This window comes from Portunus trituberculatus, chromosome 8 (genome assembly GCF_017591435.1).
Source record: "Portunus trituberculatus isolate SZX2019 chromosome 8, ASM1759143v1, whole genome shotgun sequence".
Classification (NCBI taxonomy): Eukaryota; Metazoa; Arthropoda; class Malacostraca; order Decapoda; family Portunidae; genus Portunus; species Portunus trituberculatus.
Window position 1 is genome coordinate 4,477,501 of NC_059262.1, and position 20,000 is coordinate 4,497,500.

Consider the following 20,000-nt stretch of genomic DNA (forward strand, 5'->3'; position numbering starts at 1 on the left):
AAGTTAGGTTAGGTTAGGTTAGGCAGCGGAATTGTTACGTTACTAAGAGTTGTAATTTGAAATGCCTCGAAAATACAGGTAGCTCTTGATTTACACGATAAATGCGTTCCAAAAGGCATCGCATATTTCAAAATTCGCGTAAAACAAACTTGTAATTCTCATGATGCGATAGATAATAGGGGGAATGTGGGGTGTGGTCCAAATTGTGTATAAGCAAACCCATAGAGAAAATTTGATTAGTTATATTTTTTGGGTCGCATATTAACAAAAACGCGTAAATCAAGAGTTACGTGTATGTGAATAAAAGAGAGAATTGTTTATTTATTCTTTCTAAATGCTAGTAAAATATTGATTAAGGATATGAAGGTTTAAAAATGTCTTGAAATATGTGAACACAGGGAGAGAAGGTTTAAAAAATAGAATTGTTTTACTAATCATTGCTAACTCCATGAAATATTAGTTGAGTTTATTGTTTAAAATACCTAAAAAAAAAAAAAAAAAGAGGAAAATAAAAAAATATATATAAATTCTCCTTATTGTTTCTTAAAATGAGCTTATAGTTTGCCTTGAAAAAATAGAAGGAACTGTTAACTTATCCTTTCTAAATGCTAGGTCAAATACTGATTAAGGATATAAATGTTTGAAAATGCCTTGAAATGTGTGAATACAGGAAGGGAAGGTTTAAAGAGAGAATTGTTTACGTATTCTTCTAAATGCTAGGTAAAACATTGATTAAGGATATAAATGTTTGAAAATGCCTTGAAATGTGTAAATAAAGGGAGGGAAGGTTGGAAAAATAGAAGAATTGTTTAGTTATCCCTTCTAAATGTTACATAAAACACTGATTGAGTATATGAACATTTGAAAATACCTAAAAAAATACAAAAGACAAGTATTTATAGGGTTTGTTTGAGGGACAGTTGTCAAAATAGAGCTGTTCCTTATCTATTCATTCTGTCTCTCAATTTACGCTCAGAAAAACATCACCAAAATAGCTCAGACAATTTGAAACACCATAAAAATATAAAAAAAAATGTGATCATAGTTTATTGAAAGATGGCGGTAAAAATAGACATGCTTTGAGACTTTTCCTTCATTCAAATTCACTCTTAACTCAGACAAAACACCTTCAAATACTTAAAATATATATAAAAAAAAAAAAAGTGATTATAGAGATGTTCTATTTAAATATTCTTTTGCCCTCATTTCAATTCACTATAAACTATGAAAAAAAACACTTTCAAACACTTAACATTATATATAAAAAAGTGATTATTGAGATGTTCTTTTAAATATTCTTTTGTCCTCATTTCAATTCACTATACACTATGGAAAAACAATAAATAAAAAAACATCTACAAATATCTATATAAAAAAAAAAAAAAAATATGGGTTTTTTCCAAGAACAGTTGTAAAAATATAATCTTTTTTCCCTCAATCTAATTCACTCTATACTCAGAAAAACACTTGAAAACATCTACTGAATTGAAAAAAAAAAAAAAAAAAGGTGTTTGTGAGTCTTTTTGAGATAGTTGTAAAAATAATGCATTTTTTTTTATATATATTCTTTTCCTTCACTTCAATTCACTCTATGCTAAGAAAATCATCACCACATTTACTACAACACCTTAAAACACCTAAAATAATAAAAAAGGATGTTTTAAGAGATATCTATAAAAATATAGCTGTTCTTTCCATACATTCTTTTTCCCTTCACTCCAATTCACTCTATACTAAGGAAAACACCACCACATTCACTATAACACCTTAAAACACCTCAAAATATGCATAGGTTAGTAAAGAAAGGGATGGAAAGATTAGGAAAGGAATTTTAAGCGCCATAACTTAACCCAACACTTACAAATAATTAAAAACACCACACACCACCACAACACCAGGAGAAGGAATACTTAGCACCATTACTTAACCAAACACTACAAAACAATCCAAACACCACCACACATCACCAGGGGAAGGAATACTAGCACCATTACTTCACCAAACACATCCAAACAATACAAAAACACCACATACAACACCACAACACCACACATCACCAGGAGAAGGAATATTAGCACCATTACTTAACCAAACAATAAAAAAAAAAACACCACAAACTTGACACAAACACCACCACACATCACCAGGAGAAGGAATATTAGCACCATTACTTAACCAAACAATAAAAAAAAACACACAAACTTGACACACACAACACCACACATCACCAGGAGAAGGAATATTAGCACCATTACTTAACCAAACAATAAAAAAAAAAAACACCACAAACTTGACACACACAACACCACACATCACCAGGAGAAGGAATATTAGCACCATTACTTAACCAAACACTTCCAAACAATCCAAAAACACCACAAACTTGACACACACAACACCACAACACCACAATGCAAGATAATAATGGTGACAGCACTCTCAGCCTCACCACAAGCACACACCATGCCTGTACAGTGCTGTCACCACCAGGAAAGCATTCATGTCACCACCACAGCACCGTAACACCATTTCAACACCATTGCAACCTGTTTTCACTACATAATGTCTTGAGAAACCTTATTTATTTATTTATTATTGTTTTAATGGTAAAGGATAAAGATAAAAGAGAGAGAGAGGGAGAGAGTTGAAATACGTAAAAAAAAAAAAAGTTATTAGTTTAAATGCAATACAACTATATTCTAACTTACATTTCAATATTAACTTTAAATTTATTGAAGTTTATTACGAATTAAATCTATCTCTGGTTTACTTCGGATAATGAGAGAGAGAGAGAGAGAGAGAGAGAGAGAGAGAGAGAGAGAGAGAGAGAGAGAGAGAGAGAGAGAAACCATGACCCAAACTACGAAGGTAACGCAAAAACGCACAAACACAGGTCAGTCAAGGTCACAACAAACACTATAGAGAGAGAAGCGTGACCTTGAGACCAGAGCAACAAGTAGGCAAGGCAGCGTGACCCAGACTGACCTCACATAAACACCCCATTCACCCCTACTCTGCCCTCCCTATGACCCCGACAACAGGTCACGTGGGTACTAGGAAGGGTCACCTGGTCAATAGGCATTCCGAGTCCATCAGCGACGAATTGGAACCGCCGGGAACCTAAATAGAATTCCTCCCAATGCGGCACAGCGTCTTCAGAAGCCATAGCGAAGGCGTCTGGGAGCAGCGTGACGTACACCCTCCCCGTTCAAGGCCTCAGCCAACACTGAATTCTGACTCGCCCCAGCCTTCGTCACCCTCCATAATAATGATGACGTAATTCTTCTTTCTTTCTTGTTTCTCTCTTAATTGTGGTATATTGATGTTGTTTATATTTTATTCATACAGATGTATTTATTTTTAGTTGTTTTATTTGTTTTTTGTAATGAATAAAGGTGTTTAAAGTGCAGGAAAAAGTTAAGAAGTTGTGTTACTAGAGGTATGTTGTAAGTTTTGTGTCATAGACGGTGGTGGCCTTGAGATGCAGCCCCGTGATCCTCCTCCCGATCCTCCTCCCTCCCAAGGCCCTACCTACTCTCCCAGCCCTCTCCCAGCCTTTCCCTCGCCTCTCACCCACACACTTCCTTAGGACACCATCCTTATAAGAAAATCCTTCACGTCATCGATTTTTTTCTCTCTCTTCTAAATGTCATTGTGGAATATAACGTGACTTGATTCCTTTTACCGCCTCACCTCCACTAACTTTTTACTTTTTTTTCTTTATCCCGCTAATCTGAATGAATGAACTGTGCAGCATTTTCTTTTTTTTTTCGGTATTAAAAGCCTCATAACTTTGTGGTATGCTTTTTATTTATTTATCTATTTGCTGTCTGCCCACACTGTCTCCATCCTACACACACACACACACACACACATTAGTAATAAAAAAAGTCATGTCTGGCCAGTGATAAGTTTGAACAGCCATTCTTGTATATTAATGACCTAGAATCGAGTGCTGAGTCTCATTGTAGCTTTGTCGCTGACCGGTTTAAAGACTATAGATTGAATGAAAGGGGGAAAAAAATAATAATGTCCTCCAGTACTAAGTTTATATAATTCTGTTTTTGTTTCTCGTCTCTGGTGGAGTTAAGAATGAAGCAGTTATTTTTCTTTCCTATTTTCCCCTTTGAGACTGTTGTGAATTGATGTCTAACCGTATTAATTTGCGTAAACCCGCTATGCATTTCTTTCCACTTTTATCACGACTTACTTATCGTTATCATTAGTTCCATTATCATCTTTTTTTGTAAGGTTTATCATTTTCTTCACTAAATCCATTAATTTCACCCGTTAAAATGCACATATAATTAACTTAGAATTCATATATTCACCATTATGATTTAAACTTTACTTTTACCATTATTGTGCAAGTTTAGTTATTCTCTTCATTAAAAAGAAAGAGGAAAAAAGAAAAGATTCTCTTAATTTAATTCCATCAGGCAGAATGCACTTAATGAATCCAGAATTTATATCTCCGCCATCTTGACTAATAACTTTACCATTATTTCCGTCCTCATCTTTTTTGCAAATTTTAGTATTTTCCTTAAATAAAAAGAGACAGAGAAAAGAAAAAAAGGAAGCAAAAATCTCTTAATTAACTCCACTCGGCAAAACTACACCATCATGACTTATTTAACTTAACTCTCAATTGCATTCTAATTTTTTGCAAGTATTTTTTTTCTTCACACAAAAAAAAAAAAAAAACTCTTCAATCCATCCAGCAAAAATGGACTAAATCACCCCAGAGTCTATAGAACTTCTGGATTACTCTTATGATCTTTAAAGGAACTGACATCCCAGTGGGCCTTTTTTTCAATTTTCTTTGCCCTTGGCCAGTTTCCTCTCCTGCATAAATAAATAAATAAATAAATGAATAAATACATGAAGAAAGACAGAATTAATCCCTTTAGTGCCATCATAATGACTTATTTAACATAACTCTTGATTCCATTCTCATTTTTTTTGCAAGTTTTATAATTTTCCTCACACACAAAAAAAATATATATAAAGAAAAAAAGAGAGAAAGAAAGAAAGAAATCCCTTAAATTCACACAGCAAAAAAAAAATTGACTAATTCAAAATAAACAGAACTAATGAAAATACAGCACAGGTAATATTGAAAAACATAAAATAAAAAAAAAGAGAAAAATATAGCTAATAAATTTTCACCTCGGAAATGCTTACATACAAAACAAACAGGAAGAAACTAATAGTGTATAGAACTGGATCCCTTTAGTGCCAGCTGAGCCTCACCACAGGGAATATTGAAAGATGAAAAATAAAAATAAAATGATAACTAATAATTTTCACCTAGAAATGCTTACATACGAAATAAACGTAGAAAAAAACTAATAGTGTATAGAACTGGATCCCTTTAGTGCCAGCTGAGCCTCGTCACTTATACTTCCCTCCACATAAACATTGCGGCTCCTCTCCCCACAACAACACTGCTACACTCACACACTCGGACACCCAAACACCATAATACTGTGCCCTAGTGTCCTGTGAGCCTCCTTGACGACATGTGACTCCCCCTGCAGCTCACGTAGCCTCCAGGGGCAGCCATGGCGTCTGAAATAGAGACATACATCGCCCAGAACTGTGTGTGGGAGAAACTTCCTCTCTCCGTCAAACAGGTGAGGCATCAGCTGGTATGAGGTGGTGGTGGTGGTGGTGAGGGACACGGTAACATACTCATACTTTTAGATAAATATTCTTATCTTTAGGGGAACTGGCAATCAAGTAGGTCTTTTTTATTTTATTTACTTATTGGTTTATTTATTTATTTATTTATTTATTTATTTATTTATTTTTTTTTTTTTTTTGCTTTTGGCCAGCTTCCCCTCCTACATTTAATTAAACACACACACACACTACTCTGTCCACCTCTCTAATGTAAGAGTTAGCTCCTTCAGTACTGGGATGCATTTTTACCTTGAGATTTGTGTACGATTAGACCATTTTATTGACATTAGGAAGGGTCTCTAGAGGTCAGAAGATTAATGGCCACAGTCTTCACTAATTTAATTCTGAAGGTGTATAAAATCACTAAATGGCAACCAGAATGAATATAGAAATGAGTCATGGTACTGAAGGGGTTAACCAGTGCTCTCATTCATTCATCCCTTTCTCTTGTAAACTCTGGAACTCCCTACTGGATTCTGTATTTCCTATGATTTGACTTGATTTAACAGGGAGGTGTCAAGACATTTATCCCTCTCTTTTGGTTAACTAACAGACCTGCAAGGGGACTGGCAACTAAGTGGGTCCTTTTTTTTCTATTTTAATGTTGCTCTTGGCCGGTTATCCCCTCATATTAAAAAGAAATTCTGTAGCAAGTGGATGACATTAGTAGAGGAAAAGGTGCACGGAGAAGCCAGGAGATATATCAAAGTCTGTCTATTCTAAAGGTTCTGAAGAGTGTCCCAGAGAATGCATGGTTGTCAGATCTTGAGGAAAACATAGTCTGTTCTTGTGATAAGTGTGTGGATTGACAGAAAGCAAGCATTATTCACACCAAGTCAATTACATCATCAATAAACTACACTGTGTTTTGAACTAAGGAGCCATTTTAGAGGACACAGTGGACAAGTGGAGAAACTGTCAGCTGCAACTTGACTTCTTTTAAGAGAGAGGTGTTAAGACATTTCTCCCTGAATTTTGCTCAACTCTCATGTCTTGTAGGGAACCGGCAACACAGTGGTCCTTTATTTATTTATTTTTCTCATATTTTGTTGCCCTTGGCCAGCTGTCCGTCCTGCATAAAAAAAAAGCTATTTAATCCCTTCAGTACTGTGACGCGTTTCCACATTCATTCTGGTTACTCTTTGGTGATTTTATACAGCTTCAGAAATTTATGTGGGGATTAAAATAGTGAAGACTGCGGCCATTAATGTTCTGACCTCCATGGACTATTCCTAATGTTAATAAAATGGTCTAATGTTACACAAATCTCAAAGTAAAAATATGTCCCTGTACTGAAGGGATTAATGTAAGCAGTGGAGAGGTGAGGAAATTTGTATCATTTAATTGTACGCATGTCAACTTTCCTGCCAGTGTTCGTTGTTCTATTTCACTGATTATTCCTCTTATTTTCCTTGTGTTTCAGCTGCTGGGGAACTCACAGAAGGAGTATGAGAAGCAGGTGGCGGAGTACAGCATCAAGACACAGCAGAGGTTCAGGGGAAACTTAGGTAAATATTGGAATGATAGTGAGTTTTTTATTCTTATTTATATACACTGAGAGCTTTTCATGGGAATTTATGGGTTAAAGGAGGCAATTTTTGGGGTATCTTCTATCTGAAAACCCACTAATGATTCACTCACCAATGGACTGCTTACTCATTAGATAAACATGGGTAGAAACAAAACAGGAAATATATAATCATTTAAAATAACTAGAACTAATAAAAGAAATCATCAATACAAATAAAAAGCATAGAAAATAATGAAAAAACGATAAAAATGATCTATAACTAATGATTTTTCACCTAGGAAGTTCTCACAGAAAATAAATATAGGAAAAAACAAGAATAAAACATGCCATCGATCAAAATAACTGGAACTAATGAAAAAACAACGTAGGGAATATTGAAAATTGTAAAAAAAAAATGGTAATTAATTATTTTTCACTAGAAATGCTTACATACAAAATAAACATTGGAAGAAACTAAAATGAAACATGTTATCTACTAAAATTAATAATACTAATTGAAGAAATGCTTAGAGAATATTGAAAACCGTTGAAAAATATATAAATAATGATTTGTTCACTTAGGAAATACTTACACATAGAATAGATATAGGAAGAAACAGAAAGAAAATATATCAATCAAAATAACTGGAATAAAGGAAATAAAAGCATAGAGAATATTGAAAAAAAAAAAAACATGATAACTAATGATTTTTTCACTTAGGAAGTATGTACACATAAAATAAAGATAGAAAGAAACAAAAAGAAAATATGTTATCTACTAAATCAACTAGAACTAATAAAAAAAAGCATAGAGAATACTGAAAAAATGTAAAAACAATTATAACTAATGATTTGTTCACCTAGGAAGTACTTACACATAAAATAGATGTAGAAAAAAAAAAAAAGAACATGTTATCTAGCAAAATAATTAGAATGAATTTGAAAAGAAGCCTACAGAATATTGAAAAATGTGAAAAAAAATGAAGGCTAATGTTTTTTTGTTACCTTGGAAGTACTTACACTTAAAATGAAAATAGGAACAAACAAAAATAAAATGTTATCTATCAAAATAATAAAATAGTAAAAAGAAATGTAGACAATATTGAAAAAAAAATGATATAATTAATAATTTGTTCACCAAGGAAATACTAACACATAAAATAGATTAGAAGCTTTGAATACTGAAAGAAAACATTAGAAGCTTTGAATAATGAAGAAAAACCCTTAAATATCCCATTAGAAGCTTTGAATACTGGAGAAAACCCTTAAATATACCATTAGAAGCTTTGAATACTGGAGAAAAACCCTTAAACATCCCATTAGAAGCTTTGAATACTGGAGAAAAACCCTTAAATATCCCATTAGAAGCTTTGAATACTGGAGAAAAACCCTTAAACATCCCATTAGAAGCTTTGAATACTGGAGAAAAGCCCTTAAACATTCCATTAGAAGCTTTGAATACTGGAGAAAAACCCTTAAATATCCCATTAGAAGCTTTGAATACTAGAGAAAAACCCTTAAATATCCCATTAGAAGCTTTGAATACTGGAGAAAAACCCTTAAATATCCCATTAGAAGCTTTGAATACTGGAGAAAAACCCTTAAATATCCCATTAGAAGCTTTGAATACTGGAGAAAACCCTTAAATATCCCATTAGAAGCTTTGAATACTGGAGAAAAACCCTTAAATATCCCATTAGAAGCTTTGAATACTGGAGAAAAACCCTTAAACATCCCATTAGAAGCTTTGAATACTGGAGAAAAACCCTGAAATATCCCTTAAGCTTTGTTAGGTCACACTGCTATTGTAAGAAAAAACTGAAGCTTGCAGGAAACATTTAAAACTTCAAAACACTTATTTTAGCAATGCAGATACACCACACCTCTCCTGCCACACCACACCTGCTTCCCTGCCATCCATCGCCATCCTATGCACAGGTGTGGCCCTAATTACTGAACCATTACTCCCTCCCAGCCCTTCCCTACCATACACCTGCATTATTCACCCTCATCACGATGTTCTCCCACACACCTGGTTAATTGACGGGTCCATTGGTGTAAAGTTTAGCAGGTGTTTGCCTGATTTGTTCCTTTCATGTTTATTTCACAATTGTAAGCTTTATATCAGTGCTGGTTCTGCTTAGTTGTTTTTATATTTATTTTTCTGCGTCTACTTCTGCTTCTGCTTCTGCTTCTGCTTCTTCTCTGATTTATTTCACAACTCTAAGCTTCTTTTTATCATTGTTTCTCCTTGGTCGTCATTTTTTTTTTATTTATTTTTCTGCTTCTCTTCTGATTTATTTTTTTTATCATTGTTTTTTCTCCTTTTTTTTTTTTTTTCTGGTTCTACGTCTTCTTCCACTTCTGTTCTCATTTATTTCACAACTCTAAGCTTCTTTTTATCATTATATCTCCTTGGTTGGCCTTCTTTTCTTTATTTTCCTGGTTCTACTCTCTCTTTCCATTTATTTCACAACTCAAAGCTTCATATCAGTGTTTTTTTTTATTTATTTTCTTCGTTTCTTTGCATTTATCTGGTTCTCTTCCTTGGTTCTATGGTTTTTTTTTTTATTTATTTTCTGCTACTTTTCTTTGCATTTATTTCAAAACGGCAAGCTTCATATCATTGCTGGTTCTCCTTCTGGTTGACTTTTTATTTACTTTTCTGCTTCTACTTCTCCTTCTGCTTCTTTTCTCATTCATTTCACAACTCTAAGTCTTTTTTTTATCATTGTTTCTCCTTAATTGTCTTTTTTTTAATTAGTTTTCTGCTTCTACTTCTCCTTCTGCTTCTTTTCTCATTCATTTCACAACTCTAAGGTTCATATTGTTGCTGTTTCTCCTCATTGGTTGACTTTTTATTTCTATTTCTGCTTCTACATCTCTTATGGGTTGAGTTTATTTGATTTTATTATTATTATTATTATTATTGTTATTATTGTTATTATTATTATTTCAAGGCATTTGTTCCTGTCCTTTGGCTAATTTTATCATCTGTGTAAGGAGACTGGCAACTGAGCGGGTCTTTTCTTTCCTTTGTATTTTTGTTACCCTTGGCTGGTCCTATCATTAAAAAAAAAAAATAAATAAATAAACCACCACCACCACCACCATTACTACTACTACTACTACTACTACTACTACCTTATCTAACGCCACGTCTTCTCTCCACAGTACGTCAAATAGTGAAGAATGAAAGGTCTTACTACGAGGACCTGCTTTCCTACAGCCGGGCTCACCTCATGATGTACCCTTACCACCTCTCCGACATGGTGGTGAAGGGCCTCCGAGTGACGCCCTTCCAGTATTACATCTCCATCCTCACCGAGATCATGACGGCTGAGAAAAGCTACGATTCATTGCCTAATTTCACGGCTGCTGATTGTACGTTTAAGTTTTGCAGTTTTGTTTACTTATTTTTTTGTGTGTGTGTGACGTTAGTGTGTGTGTGTGTGTGTGTGTGTGTGTGTGTGTGTTTGATTTCTCAGTTTTTTCAGTGTTTTTTTTTAAGTGTCTTGTGTTCTTTTTGTTTCAATGATTTTATTTTTTATTTTTTTTATTTACTTTAGTTATTTAGTTATTATTATTATTATTAATTTTTTTTTTTTTTTTTTTTTTTTGTGTGTGTTTCAGGTGTTGTGTTGTCTAGTGATGTGTTGTACTAAATGTTATGTATGTGCCTTCATAATGAGAGCCTCTCATGTTAAATCAAACTTAATATATAACGCCTTCACTAAGATTTAACCCAACCTAACTTAATCTTATCTTAACTAAACTTAATGTAACCAGACCATATGTAATGAAAATCCCCTTCAACCAAACCAAACCAACTCGAAGGAAACCTAACCCAACCCAACACTACCCAAACTAACTTAATCTAATCCCAACCAAACCTAACCTAAACTAACCAAATCTAATGAAAAAATATCCTTCAACCAACCCAACGCAGCTTAACCCAACCCAACCCAACCCAACCAGAGACTAACCCCACTTCGATACCCACAGGTCTGCGTCTCCTGGGCATCGGTCGGAACCAGTACATTGACCTCATGAACCAGTGCAGGTCGAGCCGCAAGCTGTTTAGGAAGAAGAACGTAAGGGACCTCCTGCCAGCGTGTCCTTCAGAGATCACAGTGGAGTCTTGGTGGATGGTGTGTGTTGGCTGCATCACCGAGGACGACATAAAGGTGTGTGCTGGTTAATCTAGTGTAAAATTCTTGTTAATCCCTCCAGTACTGGGATGCATTTTTACCTTGAGTTTTGAGTGCGATTAGATGATTTTATTTACATTAGGAAGGGTCTGTGGAGCTTAGAAGATTAATGGCTAAAGTCCTCACTATTTTAATCCCCACGTAAGTTTCTGGAGCTGTGTGTGAGAGTGTGTGTGTCTTTGTGTATGTGTTATTAAGATTTGTGATTACATGGAGTATTTGTGTGTGTGTGTGTGTGTGTGTGTGTGTGTGTGTGTGTGTGTGTGTGTGTGTGACAAGGAAAGCTGTTAACATTTGTGGTGACTTGAGGTACTTGCATGTGTGTGTGTGTATGCATGTGTGTTTGATCAAGAAAACAAACAACCTCATAACTGCACCTAAGCTAACCATCCGTCCCACACAGAGCTTGGTGAAGGAGAGGGAGAAGGTGGTGATTGACTCCCTGATAGATGAAGGACCACAGAAGGCTGGTGACCTGGACAAGGAGTGCGTTCATAGCTTATATGCGTGAGTACTGGGTCTGGGGGTGGTTTGTGGGTGAAAAGATGCGTAAATGTTGTAGAAATGTTTTGACTTGACAAGAGAGAGAGAGAGAGAGATGTAGTAGTGAAAGGTAAATAAAAGATGGGGAAATGTTATAGAAATGTTTGGAATTGGTGAGAGAGAGAGAGAGAGAGAGAGAGAGAGAGAGAGAGAGAGAGAGAGAGAGAGAGAGAGAGAGAGAGAGAGAATAAAAGATGTGGAAATGTATGATTGAAATAAAAGGAAGAGTTGGTGAATGAAATGAATACAAAGGTGAAGCAGTGAGAGAGAGAGAGAGAGAGAGAGAGAGAGAGAGAGAGAGAGAGAGAGAGAGAGAGAGAGAGAGAGAGAGAGAGAGAGAGAGAGAGAGATTATGTGGGTACTTAGTCATGTACTGTGTTGTTGTAATCCTCTATTCTCTCTCTCTCTCTCTCTCTCTCTGAAAACGTACAAATCTTTATGTAAACCTTGTTACCACAACACAAAATATATAAACAAACAAACAAGCACACCGTAACACACCACAAACACACCACCACACACCACAATGCTAAAAGAAACACCACCACACGCCACAACACACCTCCACACATCACCACCACACAACCTCACACCTTTACACACCACAAACACAACCACACCACACACACACAAACACACCTTAACACACCACAAGCACACACACACCCTAACACATCCCCAACACCCACAGGAAGGGTCTGGTGTACCTGGATGTGCCAATCAACGACACAGACCTAATTTCTGTACCACCGCTGGAAGGCTTTGTGATGAACAGAGTACTGGGCGACTACCTGGAGAGCCTCATGTATAAAATCTTTGTCTCCATTGATGAACACACCCATGTCTGTGAGGTGAGAGCTCGTGTGTCCGTGAGATTTTTTTCTCGTTTTTTTTTTATCATTTTTCGTTTTTTTGTTGTTTTTGGCCAGTTCTGTGTCTTACATGGAAAAAAAGTGTGTGTGTGTGTTTGTGTGTGTTTGTGTAATGTATTCTGTGTTTTCTAATATTTTCTCCTAAGTAATTTACCTTCTAACCTGCCTTTTTCTCCTCCTCCTCCTCCTCCTCCTCCTCCTCCTCCTCCTCCTCCTCCTCCTCCTCCTCCTCCTCCTCCTTCTCTTTGCTTCTCCCTCTCCTGCTTCCTCCTTTTCCTTCTTTTCCTTCTACTTCTCACATTCCTTCTTGCTCTTGTTACTCTTCTTGTTCCTCCTACTTCTTTTCCTAATTTCTTCTGTTGTTCCTTGCTCCTTTTCCTCCTTTCCTCCTTTTCTTCCTTTTCTCTTCTCCTTCATTTGTTATTCTTTTTCTCCTCTTACTCTTCTTGTTTCTTGCTTTTGTTACTCCTGCTTCTCCATTTCCTCTTTCTCTTACTTTTTTTTGTCTTTGTTTCCTCGTTGGTCCTTTTCCTCCTTTTCTTGCTCCTCTCCTCTTCCTATTCCTTCTGTTTCTTCTTGCTCTTGTTACTTTTTCTATTGTTCCTCTTTCTCTTACTTTTTTTTTTGTCTTTCTTCTGTTCCTCCTTGGTCCTTTTCCTCCTTTTCCTGCTCCTCTTTCTGTTCCTCCTCCTCCTCCTATTCCTTCTGTTCCTTCTTTCTCTTATTACTCCTTTTACTGTTCCTTTTCTCTTCCTATTTCTTCCTTGTTCCATTTCTTCCTTTTCCTGCTCCTTCCTTGTGTTTCCTCTTTTCCTCCTACTCCTCTTGTTTGTTTTTGTTGTTGTTACTCCTGCTTCTCCTTTTCCTCTTAAACTTTCATATTTCTTCTGTTCCTTCTTACTCTTATTCTTACTTTTTTCCTCCTACTTTGTCATGTCTCTTCTCTACCTCCTTTCTCCATCTTTCTCCACCAGCTGGCCAAGATGCTGGAGATCGACCTGTCTCTCGTCAAGGTGGCCATCTCTCTCTTCTGCCGCCTTGGGTTTGCCCACAAGAAAACGCTGAGACGTCCACACTGGAGATGCATCCGTCTTGGGAAGCTGCCACCACCTCTCTCAACTCTAGGAAGAAGTGGGTGATGGGTGCTTGAATTGGTGGAAGGCTGAGGGAGGTTTGCATGTGATTAACCCCTTCAGTACTGGAACATATTTTTATCTTGAGATTTGTGTGATTAGACCATTTTATTGACATTAGGAAGGGTCTATGGAGGTCAGAAGATTAATGGTCAAAAGTCTTCATTATTTTAACCGCTTTCAATACTGGGACATATTTTTATCTTGAGATTTGTGTGATTAGACCATTTTATTGACATTAGGAAGGGTCTATGGAGGTCAGAAGATTAATGGCAACAGTCGTCACTATTTTTAATCCCCACATGGGTTTCTGAAGCTGTACAGAATCACCAAATAGTAAGCAGAATGAATATGGAAATGTGTGTGTGTGTGTGTGTGTGTGTGTGTGTGTGTTTGTTTGGAAGGCTGAAGAAGAGGTAAATGTGTATGTATGTGTGTGTTTTTGTGTGTATGTGTGTTTGGATGGATCAGAGTGTGTGTGTGTGTGTGTGTGTGTGTGTGTGTGTGTGTGTGTGTGTGTGTGTGTGTGTGTGTTTGCATGGGTCACCACCACACCGTCACACCACCTCACTACCTCTCCTTCACCACAACCATTTCACCATCCATTCTCACCATTTTTTCACACACCACCACTCCACCACTCCACCACCACTCCTTCACCACAACCATTTTCTCACCATTCCTTCACCACACCACCTCACCACTACTATTCACCACAGCATGCCAGCGTCCACCACCGCAGACGACCTCCTTCTGCTCGAGCTGGAGTCTGCACTTGCCGAGAGCACACCAGGGGAGGGAGGCATGGAAGACCCAGGCCAGACCACCCCCCATACCCCCTTGGATGACCCACTGGCTTCTGGGTTCTCCTTTCCTGGCCAAAACAAAAGGATCGCGTTTTTGTACGACTCAACACTCACTGCTTTTCTCATGATGGGCAATTTGTCGCAGGTGTGTGTGTGTGTGTGTGTGTGTTTGTGTTAGGAAAGATTAGGCAGGTTTGAAATCTGTATGTGTGTGTTTGTGTGTGTTTGGGAGGCTCAGATGTGTGTTTTGGGTGTGTTTGGAAGGGTGACAGGTTTAAAATTTGTGTTTTTGTGTGTTTGGGAGGTTTAGATGTGTGTTTGTGTGTTTGGAAGGGTGATGGAGGTTTAAAATGTGTGTTTTTGTGTGTCTGGGAGGTTTAGATGTGAGTTTGGGTGTGTTTGGAAGGGTGAAGGAGGTTTGAAATTTGTGTGTATGTGTGTTGGAAGATCTGGAGCTAATGTGGACACTAGGCTGTATCTGTAAGTTTCATCATTAAGTAATCTTCCCCTTGTGTGTGTGTGTGTGTGTGTGTGTGTGTGTGTGTGTGTGTGTGTGCCAAGCAATATCAAAAAAAGTATACAGGTTGCAAGTGAAGTAAGTACATTGATGTATGTTTGTGTGTGTGTGTGTGTGTGTGTCATGTGTGTGTGTCTTCCAGGGTCTGAAGAGTCATGCGGTCACCATGTTTGAGGTGGGCAAGATGCTGGATGAAGGGCTGGATTCCCTCATCTCAGAGCTCGACAAGATACAGAGGTGAGAGAGAGAGAGAGAGAGAGAGAGAGAGAGACAGACAACCAACACACCACCAAAACACCGACACACCAAACTCATCACCAAAAAATCCATCATGACAAAAACCCTTCATTCAGGCACCAAGTCATCACCAATTCTCTGTCACTCACACCAAACAATTACCAATCATCACCAAATCATCACCAAGCACCCTTCAGACTCCAATTCATCACCAAATACACAACATAACACCAAACCATCACCAAAAACACAACACAACACCAATCATCACCAAAATCCCTACACAACAAACCATCACCAAACACAACACAACACCAAAAACCCTTCACTCGTACACCAAGTCATCACCAAAACCCTTGAGAACACCAAGAAACCCTTCACACCACCATCTCATCACCAAAAACCCATCGCAACACCAAAACACCACCACACACCACCAAATTCCTCTATAAACCTAGCCTTACCCAACCTAACCCAACCCAACCTAACCTAACCTAACTTAACCTTACACTTCACCCTAGCTACACACAACCCACAGGTCAGACTCCGAGGGTGAAGCACAGAGGTACTTTGAACACGCCCTCACCCTACGCACTTCAGTCACCTTCCTACGCCACAACCGGGAGCTGTGTCCGCCCTCCCAGGAGCTCCCGCCAGCCCTAGACCTTATACGCTGGGAGAGTCTTAGTAACTTGGACCCTGCCACCACTGCCAGGCTGCTGAAGAAGAACTATCAGTGAGTCCAGGGAGGGTGGTGAGATTTGAATGTTGAGATTTGAAAGTGTTGAGGTTTGTGTGTGTTGAGTTTTGAGTGTGTTGAGATTTGAGTGTGTTGAATTTTCAGTGTCCTACTCATCACCACCACATTACATCACCACCACCACAGCTTCCCCAGTCATCACCACTACCTCCCCCTGGCCATGTCCCCACCACTACCTCCCACTACAGGTTTCTGGTGTCCATGGCCCCACTGAGCTACGAGATCTCGGCCATTGAGGGAGAAACACCACCTCACTTTGGTCCAGCAGTTCCTGAGGTTAATTCCACCTGGTTTAAGCTGTACATTTACCACATCACCGGGTCAGGGCCTCCGTCACTGCTGCTGCCTCAAGGTGTGTGTGTGTGTGTGTGTGTGTGTGTGTGTGTGTGTGTGTGTGTGTGTGTGTGTGTATTTACCTAGTTGTAGTTTTACAGGGCTTGGGTTTTACGCTCGTGTGGCCCCATCTCCATATCTACACTTATCCAATTTTTCTTTAAAACTATGGACACTCGTTGCCGACACCACTTTTTCACTCAAACTGTTCCACGTCTCAACACATCTTTGCGGGAAACTGTATTTTTTAACATCTCAGACATCTTCCCTTCCTCAATTTGTGTGTGTGTGTATTACAGGGTTCTAGCAGGGCTCATAGTGACCTGTCTTCATATCTACTTTTATCCAACTTTTCCTTCAATTTATGCATACTTTCTGCTGCTACAATCTCTTCACCCCTTGAAGTGCCACACAGCCTCATTCAGTGCCGCTTGACAGGGGAGCGTCTGCGGCGACTACCTGAGTGCCTGGTGGGGTACGAGAAGGTGCTGGTGACACCCTGGGGACATGACCCAACTGTGGTGCCCCTCGCTGCCCTCTTCACCACTGTCAATGAGGCTCTGATGCATTCCCCTGTCTTCATTCAAGTAAGATTGGATCCCTTGTGTGTGTCTTGGTGTGGGGTTGAATCCTTTTAGTGTGTATGTGTTGAATTTCTGTTATTTATTTATTTATTCTTTTTGTGTGTGTGTGATTGATTTCTCTAAGTGTGTGTGGATATTAAAATAGATTCTTTATGTGTTTGTGCCATTGTGAAATTGAATCCTATAAATGTATAGGTGTTTAAATTGAATTCTTTATGTATGTGTATGTGTCAGATTGAATTCTTTATGTATGTGTATATGTGAGATTAAATTCTTTCTGTGTGGGGCTACGAGACTTAATTATGTGTGTGTGCATTTGAGTAGTTACGAGTCTGAACCCTCTTACTATGAATTAATTAAGAGTAAATCCTTTTGTGTGTGTGTGTGTGTGTGTGTGTGTGAGTGATTGACAAGTAGAAGTTAATAAAAATAAAAATGGTGAAGGAGAATAGTGCAGACATTGAAGACATCTATGAAAGGAGAATTATGTTACCTTTAAATATTCATCACTTCATACTTTTTGAGAGAGAGAGAGAGAGAGAGAGAGAAGCTTAAGTATGTTCTCTCTTTCTCCAGGCGTATGGATGGTACCATGACGTTTGCATTCAGCACATCCCATTCCCTCTGGAAAACTCAAGTAAGTGCCCGTGTGTGTGTGTGTGTGTGTGTGTGTGTGTGTGTGTGTGTGTGTGTGTGTTCATTTTCACCTTTTTTTTAATCTGAAGCACTTTTTCTTCTTTTAAAAACTCCTTTCTTGACTTTTTTGGGAATAGAAAATGAAATGGATTGTTTTTCCTGTTTGTGTCTCCTTTGTTACTGAGTGTGATGCCGAGAGGGAAAAGAGAGAGAAAAACAGCAGTAACACCACACCACACCCAGCTCACTACCACAGCATCAGCACAGCACCACATCATCACACTACACTACCACATCACATCACATCATACCATACCTCACAACACCACATCACATCACCACACTACATCTCATCACATCACATCACCACACAACATCGCATCACAACACCACATTGCATTACATCACATCACCACACAACATTGCATCACATCACATTGCATTACATCACATTACCACACCACAGATTTAATACATTAGCTCACCATGTACAGACGCCAGCACTTGAGTCCTTGCCAATCCTGGCCTTATAATTTCTCAGTAGCAACACTTGGCAGCCACACACCAGGGCTGAGTTCCAGAGTGCAATACATAACCGTCAAGTAACCGTCTATAAGTGAAGAAAATCCACCGTAGCGGGGAAAGGGTAGGACAATGGGATTTGATGGTGCATTTTTGCGCTCCAGCCCCGCACAGCCTTAGGAGGTGGTATGCCTACATTCCCCACGGGAGGAAAAATTTTATTGTCAAATCAATTCCATTCATCCTTATACAGGTTGCCTCCTCATTGGACTACATTAACACTAGTGTCTCTCTCTCTCTCTCTCTCTCTCTCTCTCTCTCTCTCTCTCTCTCTCTCTCTCTCTAATAATGATAAAAATTATTATAATAATATCCCACCAGCATTATTATTATTATTATTATTATTATTATTATTATTATTATTATTATTATTATTATTGTTATTATTATTATTATTATTATTATTATTATTATTATTATTATTATTATTATTATTATTATTATTATTATTATTATTATTATTATTATTATCTTTATTATTACTATTATTGTTATTGTAATTTTTATTATTATTTTATTTTATTTATTTTTTATTATCAGTATTAATACCTCTCTCTTATTCATAGTAGCATGTTATTTGTATCACAAAAGGACTATGATACACAATTTGCTCCTAAGCTCGTGAATTTATATTGACTTAAAAAGTTATGACGTTATTACTAGTAGTCATCATTGCATCTGTATCTATATCTATCTATCTATCTATCTATCTATCTATCTATCTATCTATATATATATATATATATATATATATATATATATATATATATATATATATATATCTATCTATCTATCTATCTATCTATCTATCTATATATATATATATATATATATATATATATATATATATATATATATATATATATATATATATATATATATATATATATATACACCAACAAATAGGTACATCGCATGTGTGTACGTATGTATGTATTGTATTAATGTTGATTTTAGAAAATTAGTACTGTTGCCAAACGCTTGTGGTATAGTCGTCACCGGAGGGTGTGGGGGTGAGGGTGGGTGGCTCTGTGTGTGTGTGTGTGTGTGTGTTTGGCCATTAGTTAACCGTGAGCCACCGTTGTGTGTGTACTACTTGCGCTGCGCTGGTAGCCAGGCAGGCCATGACACCAGCAGTTACTGTGAGTGGTGAAGGCTGTGACGGTAGTGATCATAAGGAAGAAAATAGTGTGTCTGTAGCCTCAGTAATCAGAGGTTTACTATTTATACACCGTTGAAGACACAAAGCGGACAGCAGTGTGTGGGTCGGTCACTGGCTGCCTGGTGGTGTCACGGTCACGGTCACCTGGAACCAAACAGTCTCTGGCAAACGTAAGTAGTCTATTGTTATAACTGATGATTTGACAGTGATGCCATGTCATAACCTAGCGGTGATAAGCTCCAGGACAACATACAAGTGAACCAACGCCACCCAGTACTTAGAAACCCTAATAATTCAATCCTTCAAATACGTCAACAAAGCAATGTCCTGACCCGCTGCCCCTCTCTCACCCATTGTCTGCCTCATCTCTCACTCACTGCAGGCCAGGCAGGTCACAGACTGAACCCATAGGTCTAATCTTTCATGTTC

At 37.6% G+C, this 20,000-nt stretch overlaps 2 protein-coding genes across 2 annotated transcripts in view; one reads left to right on the plus strand and one right to left on the minus strand.

The window, feature by feature from the left end:
- Window positions 1-3,222, minus strand: part of LOC123499589 (lysophospholipid acyltransferase 1-like) — a 24,667-nt gene extending 21,445 nt beyond the window's left edge. Inside the window, exon 1 of the mRNA XM_045247840.1 lies at window positions 3,068-3,222. Within this exon, the coding sequence (XP_045103775.1) occupies window positions 3,068-3,166 (99 nt within the window). The 5' untranslated portion in view covers window positions 3,167-3,222. The remainder of the gene's footprint in view (window positions 1-3,067) is intronic.
- Window positions 3,223-5,419: 2,197 nt separating this feature from the next.
- Window positions 5,420-20,000, plus strand: part of LOC123499593 (protein FAM91A1-like) — a 28,186-nt gene continuing 13,605 nt past the window's right edge. Inside the window, 14 exon segments of the mRNA XM_045247855.1 lie at window positions 5,420-5,636; window positions 7,109-7,193; window positions 10,370-10,579; window positions 11,201-11,382; window positions 11,810-11,913; window positions 12,641-12,800; window positions 13,796-13,874; window positions 13,877-13,952; window positions 14,674-14,905; window positions 15,420-15,514; window positions 16,053-16,250; window positions 16,463-16,626; window positions 17,046-17,194; window positions 17,768-17,828. Coding sequence (XP_045103790.1) covers window positions 5,565-5,636; window positions 7,109-7,193; window positions 10,370-10,579; window positions 11,201-11,382; window positions 11,810-11,913; window positions 12,641-12,800; window positions 13,796-13,874; window positions 13,877-13,952; window positions 14,674-14,905; window positions 15,420-15,514; window positions 16,053-16,250; window positions 16,463-16,626; window positions 17,046-17,194; window positions 17,768-17,828 — 1,867 coding nt within the window. The 5' untranslated portion in view covers window positions 5,420-5,564.